Here is a 16,492-nt window from a genome sequence, read left to right on the forward strand (position 1 = left end):
GGGCTTCATAGCAGCCCTGAAGCAATTCAGGTGAGCTTTCAAAATGACTTTGATAAAGGTTGCTATCACGCTGCGAGCAGTACTACCAAATTAGGAAATACTCTCCGTGATTACTCCTATCTCTGCTTTCCATAGTTCGTCTCAAGACACTAAACCAGAAACAGAAATGACGTTTCTGCCATACCCGGCCGCCCGGGGAAACGAGAATCTCAAGTGTCAAGCCCAGACTAAGAGCGCCATCCACCCAATCTACTTAATACAGCGAGTCCCTGTATGATTTGATCATATCAGCAACCCCTCAATCCAAATACTAGACATTGAACAACAGCCCCATTTCAATATCCCTCCAGCCTCGAGCTCCGGGACGCAATGGCACCCCCGCGCCAGCGCACCACAGCTATCGTGGATGACTCGAGGTCAGAAGCCTCGAGCGGCACGAGAGAATATAACAAAGCCACCAAGTCTCGCAGACCAGCTGCCACAAAAGAGAAAGCCTCTGTCACCAGTGCTCCCGTCGTGGACAACCAGCACGCAGAAGAACAGCCTCGAGTATGTTTCATCCTGAAAGAGATCGATCAATCGCAATTTTACCGACAACACATTTAAGAGACTATAAACTAATCCCAATTTTCTTTATACAGCTTCCCTGGACAGACCTTCCCCTCGAAATCCTCCACTCCTACCGCCATGTTCACAAACTCCCCACGCCCTCCGCCTTTTCAAGCGACTACTCTCGCCTGATCCTCTCACAAGGCATCGGCCTTCGCTCGCCAACCTCCCTCGCCGCCCGCCGCGCTCAATCCTCCTCATCCCAGAACCACTCCCACTCTCACCGAACCAACACATCGTCGGACTCCCCCTCCGACTCAACGCTGCGTCGCACCGTCGGCCAGGACCGCGTGAGCAAAGATCAGTTCGCGCTTGTTGTCCGGAAACACTTTAACAGCGCCGGTCTTTCGGAGCAAGAAACAATTGCGCGGTTTTTGTACACTGTCCGTGAAGATAGGAGAGGGAGACAGTTCCGATTGCGGTTTCAGCCGTAAAAGGAGGGGTGAGTGTCCTGCTTTGGTCTCTTGCTCTTTTCTCTTCCCTTGGTATTAGGGGAAATGGGATCATACGGGGCTTGAGATGGAGCTAGGGCTGTTCTGCTTCTTATCCCGCCGTTCTGGTGTTAGCCTGTCCTGGTTGACGGTGCGCTCGGTTCGGTGCGGTGAACATACATTGCGTGTGTAGCTTACTAGGTTGACTTGCTTCAAGGACCTGGCGGCCTGTTCTCTTTTGATATATTAAGATACCCATTGGCGTTCAGTGTGTTTATCTTGGTTGTGTTGTCTTTATTTCTTGGGTTGCGAGTTGCGGACCCTCTCTTCTACTATGTATACATTACATATCATATAATTGTATAATTCTGCAAGACACGGCCATACTCTTCATTATGTCTTTTTTGGCGGAGAGCGTTCTTATATTTTGTGGCCATCTTTTATCACATGGAGTACCCCAGTATGAAATCATCAACCGTGTCTGTATTTCTAGATGAAAGATACATGTGTATCGAGCCTGCCTCTTGGATACTCATATGATTTGACTATATATGTAGATTGCAATCATACGCCATTCAATATCGGGAAGATGTAAAGAACTACGTCGAAGAAATTTTATCTTCGAGAACGCAGGACCCTATTTGCTAGTATATTTCATTTATCAGTTACATAAGAGCATGGATGTTCTCTCCAGTAAGCAAAGAGGGCAGAAAAGACAGAGAAATTCAAGTCGAGCGTGAGAACAGGACAAAAGTCCCCCAATCGAGGCGAAGTAGTTCAGACAACATAACGATAACTCGTGAAATACCAAATAATCAATAGAGGGCGACCTCAAAGCAACAGGTGTAAAAGTCCAGAGACGCCGAGATGTATGCCTCCCTTCACGGTACATGTTTCATGGTCCATTTTTACCAACTAGGTCCAACCGAGTCTAGCCCATTCCACCCGCCATGTAGTCAGTATTAGCAATATCTCAGATACAGGGAAGTCAAGCTTATTTCCAGGCGTTGAGACCAGCCCATGGATCGGCGGAGGAACCGGACTGCGGCTGCGACTGCGAGGGGGTCTTGTGGTGCCCGTACTGTCTGCTCTGCGCATAGCCACCAGGACCAGAAGGGTACATACCACCTGCTGTAGGAGGGTATGTTGTCTGCTGGGGGCGTGGCGGAGGTGGAGGCGGGATGTAGCCCTGGGGAGCCATATAGTGCGAGGGCTGAGGGCCGGCACCAGGAGCTGGCGTGCCGGAATTTGAGTAGCCGCCGTACGGGGCCGGGGTTTGAGAGAAGAATTGCTGGTTCGGGGGTGGGGACACGGGTGTCTGGTAAGGATATGCCATGGGGTTGTAGCCCTCGGATAGGGGAGCTGCGGCGCCTTGCTGGAAATGCTGGGCTTGGTAAGCTCCTGGACCACCTCCCATGTACTGTCCGTAGGGCGCTGGAGAGTGCGAGGGGGGCACGCCTGGCATGGCGGGCGGGTAGCGGGGTGACGGCTTTGGGGATGGACCCGTAGTCCCATATGCTGGCGTCTGAACGGGTGGGGGTGGTGACTTGACTTTTGAGGGCGGTTTTGCTGGCCCCGTGGAGGGTAAAATCGACGAGCTTTTGGGTTCCGTTGATAGGCGTTCCATTAGCTGGCGCAGCTTCTCTCGCTCGCGATCTTCTTGCTCCGTGACACTGCTAGACTGGTCGCGGTTGTTGGCGAAGGATTCGCCATTCCTGCGGAGACTGTCGACATTTTTTCCCATACCCTTGTCGCGCTCGATCTGGCTGAGAAGCTGTGCACCTTCCGATCGGCGGTTGTTGATGAAGGTTTCGACATTCTTGCGGAGACTGTCCACATTTTCACCCATGTCTTTGTAGAAAGTTCGTGCTTGCTTAATACCCGACGAGAGGCCATGGAATGCTTCGTAAACCTTCTTGTACCGAGCTAGCACAGAATTGCGCTGTCTTGCTATAGTCTCGTACTTCAACTTCTCGGATTGAACTCTTTTGTCTTGACGAAGGTTATCGTGTATCTTATTGAGTTCTTTCATCAAAGAAGATTGTTTGTGATTGGCCTGCACAAGCATGTTCTGATACGGCAGGAACTTTTCCAGTTCTTTCCTGAACAGTTCCTTTTCTTGGCCGACAATCGTCTTTAAATTCAGAATCACAACTTCCGTGATATCATCTTTGTGGACCTAAAGCACACAGAGTTAGAAAGTTTTTGTGGACAAATACACTAGGATGCTTACCTCTACTTTGAGATCTGTGAGCAGTTGAGACCTCTCTCGGTCCACAAGGTTTAGTTTCTTTAACAACCCCTCCACTTTAGCAATCTGCTCTGCAATAGAGGCGCCACCCTCATCATACACATCATCTAGCAGAGTACCTTCTGGCGGACTGGTAACACCGTCCTTGCTCTTGCTATGCTTCGAGCGGATTTTGATCAAGGCTCGCTGGAAGAGAACATCGGCCTCATCTGTCTCGCCAGCAGATCGCATTTCATCAAAATCACTCTCATACTGCCGAAGTGTGGAAGACAACTGAGAATCACTTGCACTGGCCTCGTTGACAGTATCTCGATACGATCGAACATCTCCTCGAAGCGTAGTATTAAGTCGAGAGCTGGGCTGCTGGCCCCAATCTGCTCCATACTTTGATCGCATCTTCTCACACACGCTCTCTTCCAGATCTAGCTGCTTTGAGCACTGGTCTAGCTGGGATAGCACTTCTAGCTTGCGATCCTGCAACTCGTCGAATGCCCTGCGGAAGGGGTTGTGGCCGGCAAGTTCTGAGCACCAGCGACGGAACTCCTCGTCCACTAAGATTTCCTGGTTCATGCCTCCCTTCAAGATATCGAGAGAGCCTGGCAACTCGAGAACGAGCAAGCTAGCGGCCATCTCACTCCTGGCAGTCTCGACCTTTTCAGTCTCAACTCGAAGCAACTCATCCTGAGCTTCTGAGTAAAGACTGGCGATCTGAGTTACCTTTTCCGGCACCAATTTTTTGAAAATGTCTGGCCCAGTGATTTGCTTAATATCCTGTCCTTGGTACAATTCACTAACCGGAATTGCCTTTGCAGCAGCAATCCTAGCAACTGGTGAAAGACCAGCCTCATTAGGGACTGGTTGGTGGTAGATGAAATCATTGTCTTTGACCATAGTGGCAAGTAAAGCTTGCACATTTGTTTGATTATGCTTGATGAGGTCCAAGAGGTTGGGTCCCGACTCTGCCGTCAGGTTGGTATCTGCTGGAGGCGATGAGGGGAATGCTTTTGCCCAGCTTAGAGCAGTGGCGGACTGCTTATCGGCCATCTGTAAACGAGCAATAGCAATTCCATGAGATCCGCTCTCACTGTCCGAAACCGCCTGATAATATGATGCCACAGATCCCATATGTGCCGCCTTGGCCTGCACAACAACCGTCCAGACCTTGTCAAACACATTCTTGTCGACGAAATTTTGCATTATCTCCGCACCCTGTGCGTAGAGGAACGCGGCCTGTCCAGCCAGCTTGGCTAAGAGCCCAGGCTTCCTCTGATCAGCCACTTGTTTCTCAAAAAACACCTCTTGGGCTTGAGCTAGTGTGACATGTATCAGTGTCTTGACGGTGTCCTCTTTCAGGTCAGTTGAAGGCGGATGTAAGAAGTTCTGATTAATATATGTAAACATCCCGGCGGATGCCTGGAAAGAGTGGTAGGCGGTCTTGAGTCCGGTATCGTCGGCCCGGCTCTGGCTGGCAGCATGGCAAGATAGGATGGCGGAGATGTTAAAGATAACGGATGCCTTTTCGAAGGCCAGGGAGAATTGCGAGGTAGACGTATGAGTGAAGGCATCGTACCTAAAGGACAAATACATAAGCGCAAGTGGAATACACACGAGAAAAATACCCCTACCATGTAAAAGGGATCTTGACGTGGTTATCATCGATGGGGAACCTGAGATCCAGCAGCTCCAGCTGACCATAGTATCGATACAACAGATCACGACCGATAGCGCTGTCTTTCCCTACGCCCCTCATGTCCTGGCGAAGCCGGTTGAGAGTCGCGCATTCTTGACTATATTGTTCGGGATCCTCGCTATAGCCCTGTCGAATGTAATCCTTGAGGGGCTGGATCCAATCAATCTCGTTGGTCTGCTTCAACGGACACGAGAGCATCGGCGACTGAGCCATTGTCGGATGGTTGCCAGGAGCGATATGCTCCCATCCAACAACACGAAAGCTGTGTGAGAGAGGGAAAAAAACGCGGGGCAGGGATGGTCAGAAGCTCCGTGTCTGAGGGGGTCGGAGTCGAGGCTGTGGGGTAAGGGAGGCGGAACGTCAGCGCCTAAACTAATATGTAGTTCCTAGTGTGTCAATGACGTCGGCCAATTAGGTATTCTTCGATGCAAGCAGTTTAGAAGATGACAAGATAATTTGGGGGTCTCTGAGAAAAGAATAAAGTTGCCTAGGGTGTTGAAGTGTTGAAGCGTTGGGAGGATGGAGAGGTGGGATGTGATGTCTGTGACCGTGCCTCGATGAGTGCCAAACCCCGAAACAACCGGATAACTCGAAACATATATAAAGCACAGTCATTGAAGAAAAAAATTCGAATTTGAGTATTATAAGATATTTAATAGATGAGAATGATCATAGTACAGTCAGAAGTAGAGAGCTTCTTAGACATCTATCACTCGATAATAGTAATACAGTATTCTGCCCCCAGGCCCTGGGCAGAACAGGTCCCCAATATCGCCGGCGCTATGACATGGGTGAGGTAAATTCAAACGGATATAGAGTACATGATGATTTACATTTTTCAGCTCGACTTCTTCGAACTATCCTTGCTCGCATCGCTGCCAGCATCCTTGTTTCCCGTGTCCTTGGAGTCTTTGGAGCCGGTGGTGTCTTTATTATCAGCTTGGGATGGCCCAGAGGAATCACCATGCTTCTCCGTGAGTCGATGCCAGACAGATTTCAGGAAACCTTCGTTTTTAGCGGCGTCATTGGCAGTATCAGAAGCAGAGGAGGGGCTAGCAGTGTATAAATTAGTACAAGAGCCAATATTCAGCATGAACTGTGCGTCTTACCTATCCTTGCTGAAGTTCATTGTCCGCTTCGCTGTCTTGTCGTTCATCTCGTCTGCGAGGACCTCCAAAATGGTGCGCTGGTTGCCTGTCAAGTACTTGGGCATGGCGACCTTGAATTCGACCTTGAGATCGCCATTGGGAGTGAAACCGCGAGTGCGGCCACTAAGCTTCTTCATGCCCATTCCCGACAAAGTGATCCGGTCACCGGTACCCGTACCAGTGGCGACCTTGACCTTCACTTGATTGTCGAGAGTTGGGATGGTCACCTCACCACCAAGGATGGCAGTGGTGAGGGGAATTGAGGCTGTATAGAGAATGTCGGACCCGGAGCGACTGAACCGATGGTCTGGGGCGACTCGAATAGAGACGTATAGATCACCAGGCTGGGTGCGAGCACCAGGTGGAACAGCTGTTCCAGTGGGCGGGGAGTCACCTTCACCGGTAACTCGTAGACGCATGCCATCTTCGACACCGCCGGGGATGTCTACCTTGATAGTCTTGCGCTCTCGGATCACGCCATTTCCGTTGCAAGGGCTGCACTCCGACCCTCGGGGAACAGACATACCGGCACCTCCACAAGCGTCGCACGTAGCGGCAACTTGGAATCCTCCCTGCATAATATGAACGCGGGTACCTGTGCCATTGCACTGGCGACATTGGGATCGCTTGGCACCAGACTTCAATCCGTCACCTTTGCAGGTTCCACATTTGGTCAACGGCGTGATGACGATTTCCTGAGACGTGCCCTTCGCAGCGTCCATGAACGAGATGTTTGTTTGTACCTCAATATCTTCACCGACCAAAATTTGTTCCTGGAAAGGATTGCGCCCGCCCCGGGGTCCACGGCGCGCCCCTCCGGTGAAGGCTCCAAAAAGATCCTCAAAGTTGATGTCGCCGGAGAAGCCCCCGCCAAAGCCACCACTACCACCACCACCGAAACCGCCGCCAAATCCATGGAATCCTCCCGCACCAGAGAATGGGCTGCCGCCAGCGTTTGGATTGAACCCGCCATTCTGATCGAAAGCGGCCGAACCATACCGGTCGTAGTTTTCTCGCTTCTGGGCGTCGGATAACAATTCGTAGGCTGTCTGGGCTTCGGCAAACTTGTCTTTGGCCTGGGCGTCCTTGTTGGTATCCGGGTGGTACTTCTTGGCCAAGCCGTAGTAGGCCTTCTTTATGTCGCCGGCAGATGCTTTCTTATCCACGCCAAGGACCTTGTAAGGGTCGGAAATAGCCGCAAGAGGAGATGTAGTATGGAAGGCCTGTCGATTAAGATGTTATTTAGCAAGCCGAATGCTGACAGCCCGTAGAGACGACGTACCCTAGCCGATATCACCACAGATACCTTTCTCTTACAACCGCCTTCCCGGAGACGCCTAGCCGGAGAAGCGGAGACGGTTGCATGGTAGTTTCTTGTTTGGGTGGATGAGTGAACGCTGTTGCCGGAACTCTGCTTAGAGCATTGTCGCTGGGTCCGCAACAGACGCGCGGGGAGAGCCGCGGCCTTGGGAAATGCCGTGGATGGATTCATGGATAGTAATAGCCGAACAACGGTTGGACGGCAGTCGTGGTTGCGACGATGAAGGGAGATAGCTATGCGAGGGAAAATAATTAAGAAAAAAGAATGACAATTTGAACAAGAGAAAGAATGGTTTTAGAGCACCAATGACGTTCCAAAACCAAGTTGACCTACTCTCCGGATCACAGAAGCTTCGAGTTCTTTGGCTGAGAGAAGTTTCTCGGAAAAACGTGTTGCCGGACGATGATGAAAGAGTTGCTTACCGAAGCAATTATGGGGTGCTCTGACTACGGAATTCCAGCTTCCACTCTACCCATCTGTATCTAATATCTATTGTTGTCCTTTTGGAGCTGTGCCACGGGCTGTCACGGTTCTTTACTATATCCTCACGTATCTCCTTCACTCCATTGCCCGGGTGTCCATCTCATACTTAAGGAGCATGCTCCGCGGCCAGACCCTCCCCTGGAGAGCTGTACTCCATCAAACGCCACGACCTCTTCTCCGACGGCCGTTTCTTGCTTCGCCGAGATACAATGCCACTTTTCGATCAACACTAAATTCGGTCCGCCTTGGTGGCTCTATTCCCTCGTCTTCCCGCGCCTTCTCTGCGAGCTCCATTCGGAGGAGAGAGAAACCCCCGCCAGAGGACCCTAAAGACGAACCGGAAGAGAAGGAAGAGCATGAAACCAGTCGGGATCATAAGGAAACGGAACGAGCTCCTGAATCGCGGAGGAAGGGAGCCGACTCAGGGAAGAATGTCCCTTCCGCAGATCAGGTAGCTCCCGCGCGGAGAAGAGACAGATCATCCGATAAAGAGCGTGGGGTGGAAGAGGAAATAAAGAAAGAAGCCAACACATCAGATGGCAAGGGGAACTCTAATGACACACCGTCGCCCATCCCACCAAGTGATGGCCCGGCCGACTCCAAACCCAGCGGCGCGAGCAGCGGTGGTAATAGCGGCAATGACGATAGTGGGAAGAAGGGCAAGAAGGCCTCCGGGGAAAAGGCTTTGCAAAAGCCGGCAGTTCCGGACGTTTACCCACAGGTTATGGCAATCCCCATCGCGAAACGCCCGTTGTTCCCTGGTTTTTACAAAGCAATCACTATTCGCGACCCGAATGTCGCTGTTGCGATCCAAGATATGATGAAACGGGGTCAGCCGTATGTCGGAGCGTTCTTGTTCAAGGATGACAATGCCGATGGTGACGTGATCGAGAAATTGGACGACGTTTACGACACTGGAGTTTTCGCTCAAATTACCGCTGCATACCCTCTTCGTGGGGAGGCTAGTGGTGTGACAGCGGTTCTATACCCCCACCGGCGTATCAAGATCTCGTCGCTACTTCCCCCTGGAGAGAACACTAAGGCCGCTACACCTCCACCGACACCTACGTCAGAAGACAAATCGACTGAAAAGCGAGGTGATGTAGTGGCCAGCTTTGAAGAAAGCGCACCCGAGCCAGCTCCCAAAGACCATTACGAACCGACATCCTTCTTGAAAAAACACCCCGTCAGCCTTGTTAACGTGGAAAACTTGATCGAAGAACCGTTCGATAAGAAAAACCCAATCATTCGCGCGGTGACCAGTGAAATTGTCAATGTGTGCAAAGAGATCGCCACCTTGAACCCTTTGTTCCGCGATCAAATCTCGGCATTTTACACAGATCAATTCCCAGGAAACCTCAGTGACGAACCGTCCAAATTGGCTGATTTCGCTGCCGCTGTATCTGCCGGTGAGCTCCACGAGATGCAAGAAGTTCTTGAGACAATGAACATTGAGGAGCGTCTCCCTAAGGCACTTGTTGTGCTGAAGAAGGAATTGATGAACGCTCAGCTGCAATCCAAAATCACCAAAGATGTCGAGGCCAAGATCCAGAAACGCCAGCGCGAGTACTGGCTGATGGAGCAAATGAAGGGCATCAAGAGAGAACTTGGCATCGAGTCTGACGGGAAAGACAAGCTTGTCGAGAAGTTCAAGGAGAAGGCTGAAAAGCTTGCGATGCCTGAGGTTGTCAAGAAGGTTTTCGACGAGGAAATCAACAAGCTGGCACACCTCGAGCCTGCTGCATCCGAGTTCAATGTCACTCGCAACTACCTGGACTGGCTAACTCAAATCCCTTGGGGCCAGAAGAGCGTGGAAAATTTTGGCGTTAAGAACGCAGTTAGTGTCCTCGATGAGGATCATTACGGGCTGAAGGATGTCAAGGATCGTATTCTTGAGTTCATCGCTGTCGGCAAGCTTCGTGGAACTGTCGAAGGAAAGATCCTTTGCCTCGTTGGCCCACCTGGTGTTGGAAAGACCAGTATCGGCAAATCGATAGCTCGCGCTCTAAACAGACAATACTACCGATTCTCCGTTGGCGGTTTGACCGATGTGGCGGAGATCAAGGGCCACCGACGGACTTATGTCGGTGCTCTCCCTGGGCGCATTATCCAAGCTCTCAAGAAGTGTCAAACCGAGAACCCTCTAATCTTGATCGACGAGGTTGACAAAATTGGGCGTGGCCACCAGGGCGATCCGTCCTCTGCTTTGCTCGAACTTCTCGATCCCGAACAAAACAACTCGTTCTTAGACCACTACATGGATGTTCCTGTGGATCTTTCCAAGGTCCTCTTCGTCTGCACAGCCAACGTTACCGACACTATTCCTCGCCCATTGTTGGATCGTATGGAACTCATCGAATTGTCCGGCTATGTGGCAGATGAGAAGATGGCAATTGCTGAGAGATACCTCGCCCCCGCCGCTCGGGAGATGACTGGTCTAAAGGATGTGGATGTGAACCTTGAACGGGATGCTATCGAGGAGTTGATCAAGTCGTACTGCCGTGAGAGCGGTGTCCGTAACCTGAAGAAGCAAATCGAAAAGGTCTATCGGAAGGCAGCATTCAAAATTGTCCAAGACCTAGGCGAGGATGTGATGTCCGAAGAGGCGGCACTGACCGAAGCAGGCAAGATCGCCCAGGAAGAGTCGAAGGAACATGAGCCAACGGATCCTGCGCAAGTTCCGATTGAGCCAGAGAAGTCGACCACAGAGATCCCTCGATTGGCCCTCAAGGTCCCCGACAGTGTGCATCTCAGCATCGGCAAGGGAACCTTGAAGGATTATGTTGGACCTCCCGTCTTCACCGCAGACCGCTTGTACGACCGGTTCCCTCCTGGTGTTACCATGGGTCTTGCATGGACTAGCATGGGTGGAGCGGCTCTGTACGTTGAATGTATTCTGGAGAACGCATTGAATCACAACTCGCGCCCGGGCCTTGAAATCACCGGTAACCTACAAAACGTCATGAAGGAGTCCACTCACATTGCGTATTCCTTCGCTAAGTCTGTTATGGCGCGGCAATTCCCCGAGAACCAGTTCTTCGAAAAAGCGAAGGTCCACTTGCACTGCCCTGAGGGAGCTGTTCCAAAGGATGGTATGTGAAACTTAATATGCCTTGGTTAATAACAAGCCGGCGGCTAACCATTCTAACAGGGCCCTCTGCCGGTATCACTATGGCTAGCGCCTTATTATCTTTAGCTCTCAACCACTCCCTTGAGCCAACCGTTGCCATGACTGGAGAGTTGACTGTGACTGGTAAGGTTCTACGCATTGGAGGTTTGAGAGAGAAGACTGTGGCCGCTCGTCGGGCTGGTGCCACAAAGATCCTCTTCCCTGCGGACAACACATCTGACTGGCTTGAGCTACCTGAGGTGAGTCATAAATCTATCCATTCCCAGTGGTTATCTTAGCTGACTGTTTTATCTACAACATAGAACATCAAGGAGGGTATTGAAGGCCACCCGGTGAACTGGTACTCTGAAGTGTTTGACCTTCTCTTCCCCAGTCTCGACCAGGAGGCTGCCCGCACGATCTGGCAAAAGGCATTGGCCAAGCCCAAGAAGGGTAGCCAGGAGGTTGATGAAGAGTAACATGCTGATACCTTTTTGGGTTTAAGGGTCCCCTTTGGGTCTTTGGGTAATGTCGTATATACCTGTTTTGTTTTACGTTGTATAGCTTTTGTGTGATTTATTGTGTACATGGCGTCTTTGTCTTCCGACACGGAATGCATGGTTGGAGTTGAAGGACTGTTAGTAGACCTTTTTGTTCCCATGTGAGATGTATGGACTAGAGCGAGAGCCAAAAAAAGATTACTCCACTCAAAGCAGGAGATGTTCTAGTAAGGTATATGTATAGTATATAGTGATATTGCGAAGATAATGCAAAGATAATGCAAAGACTCACATGTGCTTCGTATATCGAGTAATATTAATATATCAAATTTTAGGGCTGCTGTCGTGTCATATAGATTGACGCCAAAATAAACAGGGCGTGAACGGAGCCCCCAATCAGGCATAAGGGTCAGGCCGCAACGCATCCTCGAATTTTGATCTGTGCGCCGTTCGATGAATCATATCTTTATTCTAATTTTTTCTCCCTCGCCCTTGTGTCCCTTAGAAGGGCTTTTGATTGATCTCCTGCAAGGTCCTTTTGCCTCCAGACATTCGAAGCCTTGCAGCGGAAGCATCTCATCACCGCTATCAAACGGCTGCAGGCGATTCCTTAGAGAAAAAAAATTAGAGAGGGAAAAAAAAAAAAAAAAGAAAACTTATACCTAAGAAATTTCATCTTGACCGACATCTCTCTTCCCCTTTTGCACCCGCCCTTTTACTTTATGAGCTTGTGCTGGGCCGGTCTCCCAGCCTCGCCCATTGCAGCCCGACGTTGTGCGACACTTGGACGTTGGACCTCGACGTGAACATTTGAACTCTTCAAACTCGAAAGGAGACTACTTGGAACTGGTGGGACGAAAACAGTGTCAGTGTGTCAGTGCGACGCTAAAGTCCCCTGCCTCCTTAACCCTGTCTTAATTCTTATGGACATCGGAGATTCAGCCAGCGGGGTGTTCGAGTCGTTCCTTGCACGACAGAGCGGCTTGCCGTATGGCCATCTCTGTTCCCAACTCCTGTAGCCCGACGCGGCCGGCTTTTCTGGACGACAAAGGCGGAAATCCGCCAAAGCAGAGCATGTGGCACCGGTTGGGTTTGCGAAAATTATGGCAGGGCCGCGACGATCATCGAGACACGTCTGCCGGGGAGAGTCAAGACGAGATTTCTCCCCGCCCTTCTTCTGACAACTCCCGCGCCAAACAAGACAACTTGACACGTCGACTCTCACGAAAAGTTGGCGTCGGTCTACCACGAACTACCCCCTTTAAGCGACAGAGCTCCGATCTCGAGCGACTGGCTCCTCGGGAACCCGATCTCCGCCGTGCCCTCTCCGCCGACCGTCGTCCTTTAAGTTCCCAGAGAAGCAGGTCTCCACCGCCAACCGTGGGCCCCAGACAGTCCGCGCCCGAGGTTCAGTGGCTCGGCCCGGCGCCCACAACCACGGTCGACGACGCCCCCGAACCAGAATCCGAAACGAACGATGCCCACGAGAGCAACGATATCTCCGAAACCTCGAACCCCTATCCCGAAATGACGACGGGTAATTTCGATGCACCAGAGGAGGAAGAGGATGATCACACAATCGACTTGGATATGGAGCTGGAACAACGGTGGATTTTGAACCTGAGTATGCACTTCCGAGATGGGTCAGAGCGGGAGAAATTCTTCGTGACGTACGCGGAGACACCGAACCGATGGCGCCGAGTGACGATTTCCTGCGATTACCAAGATGCGCCACCCTATTCACTGGAGCGGGAACTGAAGGAGCTGCGGTATCAGCGCGACAAGTGTGCACGGATCTACGAATCCATTCGCGAGTCCCTTCTTGCGATCCAATTCTATGAAGGTGTCACGAATCTCAGGCTCGAGACGAGCGATGGCCGCTTACACGTTCATGTGACGGAGGACGTAAACGAAACAATCCCATACCCGCCCATCTCCAGTATCAGGCATTTGGTCAACGCGCCTATCATCCCCGAAGATTCACTGCACTTCGAATCTCATTTATCCGGCTTTGTTTACAAAATAAACCTGGACGGACGTTTTTATATCAAGAAGGAAATACCTGGTCCCGACACCGTGGACGAGTTTCTCTACGAGATTAACGCTTTGCATGCGCTGAAAGACCGCCCAAGCGTGATCCAGGTGGAAGGAATCGTGATCGATGAATGGCAAGGCGTCGTCAAGGGCTTGCTAATTAGCTATGCAGAAAAGGGCGCACTGGTTGACATTTTGTACGAGCAACGCGGAAGAACGAGCTTTGCACGACGCGAGAGATGGGCAAAACAGATTGTCCAGGGCCTCTGCGAGATCCACGAATCGGGCTACGTGCAGGGCGATTTCACACTTGCGAACATTGTGGTGGATGCAGACGACAATGCCAAAATTATTGACATCAACCGCAGAGGATGCCCAGTGGGGTGGGAGCCTCCAGAAATTGCCGCTAAGATCGAGAGCAACCAGCGCATCTCCATGTACATTGGCGTCAAAACCGATCTCTTCCAACTGGGTATGACGCTGTGGGCATTGGCGATGGAGGAGGACGAACCTGAACGACAACCGCGGCCTCTTCGACTAGGTGATGACGCAAAAATTCCAGACTACTACAGACGGATAGTGGACATATGTTTGAGCCCGACTCCGCGACATAGGCTCTCGGCAAAGGATCTTCTCTCCATGTTTCCCCCACTACCGGAAGCACGGGTATCAACACCTGTTCGGTCACTGGAGACCATTGCCAATGATTCTAGGCATTTGCCAATTAGCAACTGGGTTCAGCCTCAGCCTTCTGGGCTTGGACTGACATCGCCAGGGGGTATGATACAGCAAGATGACCAATATTACCCCCAAAAGGAGTTTTCGGGAAATTCCTATGGTGATCTGCAACACCCCATATTCTCTGAATCCCACGACCTCGTCAAGCGCTCAACAATTACTCTCGCAGAATCCAATGAAGACATGGGATTCCCATCTAAGCCATCTTCATCCTCTACTTTGAATCACCACGAACCTCACAACCATGACGAGTACATGGACTTTTCCCGCCATTTTGATGATGGCTCGTCACCCTACGTACCCTCGGACAGTCAGGAACCAGAAGCTACTCCAGTTTATCAGACCCAATCAATGGGAAATGGCTTCCACAACCACCCAGTGGGGCCACCAGCCTTCTCCGATGAACCCGTCTCTCTCGAAACTGCCCCCATGAGTAATCAGCAAGAGACAACCAATGAGCCGATCTATAACAATTCCGTTGCTTTGCCTAGCTCTGAAATCACCGCGCCTCTACTCCCGCCCCCAGTCAGCACATCTCTTGTTGAGTCGCAGAATCAGGAGGCTCGGAATCGACCATGTCCAAAGCCCGCCAATGACGAGGGTGACCTCGAAACCTCAGCTTTGCCCATCAACCCTACTTTGCGCGACTCTGGTACATCAAATGACACCCTGGCCATTCCTTTTTCGACAATCCCATCTTCAATTAAGCATACAAAGCAGGAAGTTGTGGACCAGTCATGTGCAAAGGCCACCGATGACAAGGGTGATCTTGAATCCTCATCTTTGCCCCTCAGCCCTACTTTCCGTGACTCTGAGAGTTTGTTTGGCCTTCAAAACGCCCCCCAATCGGTAAAAGCTTCTCCTATTGAGCCGCCAAAGCAGAAATGTGCGGATTTACCATGCGCAAGTGTCGAAACCAAACCTAAATTTACTGAGCCATCGCCCTCATCATCATGTCTGTCCCTCTCGGAACTACCTATCAACCCTACCTTCCGTTCTTCTGGAACTTCCATCGGTGCTCTGGGTACCACTTCATTGCCGACCTCTTTGTCTGTTAAACCGTCAATACAGGATAACGTGGATCAACCACGTGCACAGGCTACCACATATATCAAGCCCAAACTCACAACACCATCAGGCTCAACATTATCCCAGCCTATCCCGACATCCCCCATCAATCCTACCCTAATTCGTTCTAGGCCTTCGCTCGAGCTTCCGAACGCCGCTCGATCAGTGAAATCTTCTCCTATCGAGCCACCAAAGCAGACCCATGCGACTTCATCATACGCAAACACAGGCATTAAACCCAAATTTACTGAGCCATCGCCCTCAACATCAACTCTGGCGCGCTCGGAATTGCCCATCAGTCCAATGTTCCATTCTTCCGAGGCCTCCATTAACACTATACGTGCCCCCTCATCACAGGGTCCTTCTCGTATTGAATCGCCAAAGTCGGAACAGGCGATTACGCCACGTGAGAACGACATCACACCCACATCATCTGCAACTCCATCTCGATTTTCTTCAATGCACATTTCGAGCCTCCGTCACACTGGGGCATCCATTGGCTCTCTGGGTACGCCATTTGCAACAAGTCCATCTGTTGTTGGAATTGGACTGCTAAGGCGGCCATGGGAAAAACCATCTGCAAATAATCCAGATGTCAAACCCGCATTGACAATGCCACCAGAGCCAGCCTCATCCCTCGGGAACCCTCAACCAGAGACTGCCATTTCGCCGGCTAAAACAAACCCCATCGAACCGCGGGGGAATGGACCTTCAGGCCAATCCAGCGCAAACACAGCTGATATCAAACCTATACGAGCAAATCCACTGAACTCCGACTCAAATTTGCTGGGTTCAAAGTTGCCCATCAGCCCTGCTCATCAAAGTGCGAAACCTAGTTCCACTTATGCCGAAGTTGAGATGGCACGCCCTCTTCAAGGCCCACCTTCAAGTCAGGCTAAACCGAGCATTTCGAGCCAGGCTCGCTTTTCTTCGAATTGATCTATTCACCAATATATCCTCCACAAACAACTTAGTGAGGCCCTCATGGGTAAAATCACAACCCGAACCAACGCAAGATCACTAATATTTCTACAAAACAATCTTGTTAAATTGGCCGCCACCTACGACGCCACGACCCATTTCTCCGAACGAGCCCCATGTTCGGGGCCG

The 16,492-nt window shown here is 51.1% G+C and overlaps 5 protein-coding genes across 5 annotated transcripts; 3 read left to right on the forward strand and 2 right to left on the reverse strand.

The window, feature by feature from the left end:
• Window positions 1-369: 369 nt before the first annotated feature.
• On the forward strand, window positions 370-1,043 carry PEX2_022250 (uncharacterized protein; the record flags this gene model as incomplete). Its single annotated transcript, XM_016739500.1, has 2 exons — window positions 370-549; window positions 642-1,043. The coding sequence occupies 2 exons, from the start codon at window positions 370-372 to the stop codon at window positions 1,041-1,043; spliced, it is 582 nt and encodes a 193-aa protein (XP_016599410.1).
• Window positions 1,044-2,034: 991 nt separating this feature from the next.
• bro1 (putative signal transduction protein BroA) lies at window positions 2,035-5,194 on the reverse strand (the record flags this gene model as incomplete). Its single annotated transcript, XM_016739501.1, has 3 exons — window positions 2,035-3,219; window positions 3,274-4,861; window positions 4,917-5,194. The coding sequence occupies 3 exons, from the start codon at window positions 5,192-5,194 to the stop codon at window positions 2,035-2,037; spliced, it is 3,051 nt and encodes a 1,016-aa protein (XP_016599411.1).
• A 625-nt stretch (window positions 5,195-5,819) lies between these two features.
• Window positions 5,820-7,494, reverse strand: PEX2_022270 (putative mitochondrial DnaJ chaperone (Mdj1); the record flags this gene model as incomplete). Its single annotated transcript, XM_016739502.1, has 3 exons — window positions 5,820-6,033; window positions 6,091-7,352; window positions 7,447-7,494. 3 exons carry the CDS (start codon window positions 7,492-7,494, stop codon window positions 5,820-5,822), a joined length of 1,524 nt encoding a protein of 507 aa, XP_016599412.1.
• A 554-nt stretch (window positions 7,495-8,048) lies between these two features.
• PEX2_022280 (endopeptidase La) lies at window positions 8,049-11,521 on the forward strand (the record flags this gene model as incomplete). The annotated part of the gene is made up of 3 exons (XM_016739503.1): window positions 8,049-11,025; window positions 11,085-11,302; window positions 11,366-11,521. The coding sequence occupies 3 exons, from the start codon at window positions 8,049-8,051 to the stop codon at window positions 11,519-11,521; spliced, it is 3,351 nt and encodes a 1,116-aa protein (XP_016599413.1).
• A 1,011-nt stretch (window positions 11,522-12,532) lies between these two features.
• Window positions 12,533-16,321, forward strand: PEX2_022290 (protein kinase family protein; the record flags this gene model as incomplete). Its single annotated transcript, XM_016739504.1, has 1 exon — window positions 12,533-16,321. The coding sequence occupies one exon, from the start codon at window positions 12,533-12,535 to the stop codon at window positions 16,319-16,321; it is 3,789 nt and encodes a 1,262-aa protein (XP_016599414.1).
• Window positions 16,322-16,492: the final 171 nt, after the last annotated feature.

The sequence above is a fragment of the Penicillium expansum genome (assembly GCF_000769745.1).
Source record: "Penicillium expansum strain MD-8 chromosome Unknown contig58, whole genome shotgun sequence".
NCBI lineage: Eukaryota > Fungi > Ascomycota > Eurotiomycetes > Eurotiales > Aspergillaceae > Penicillium > Penicillium expansum.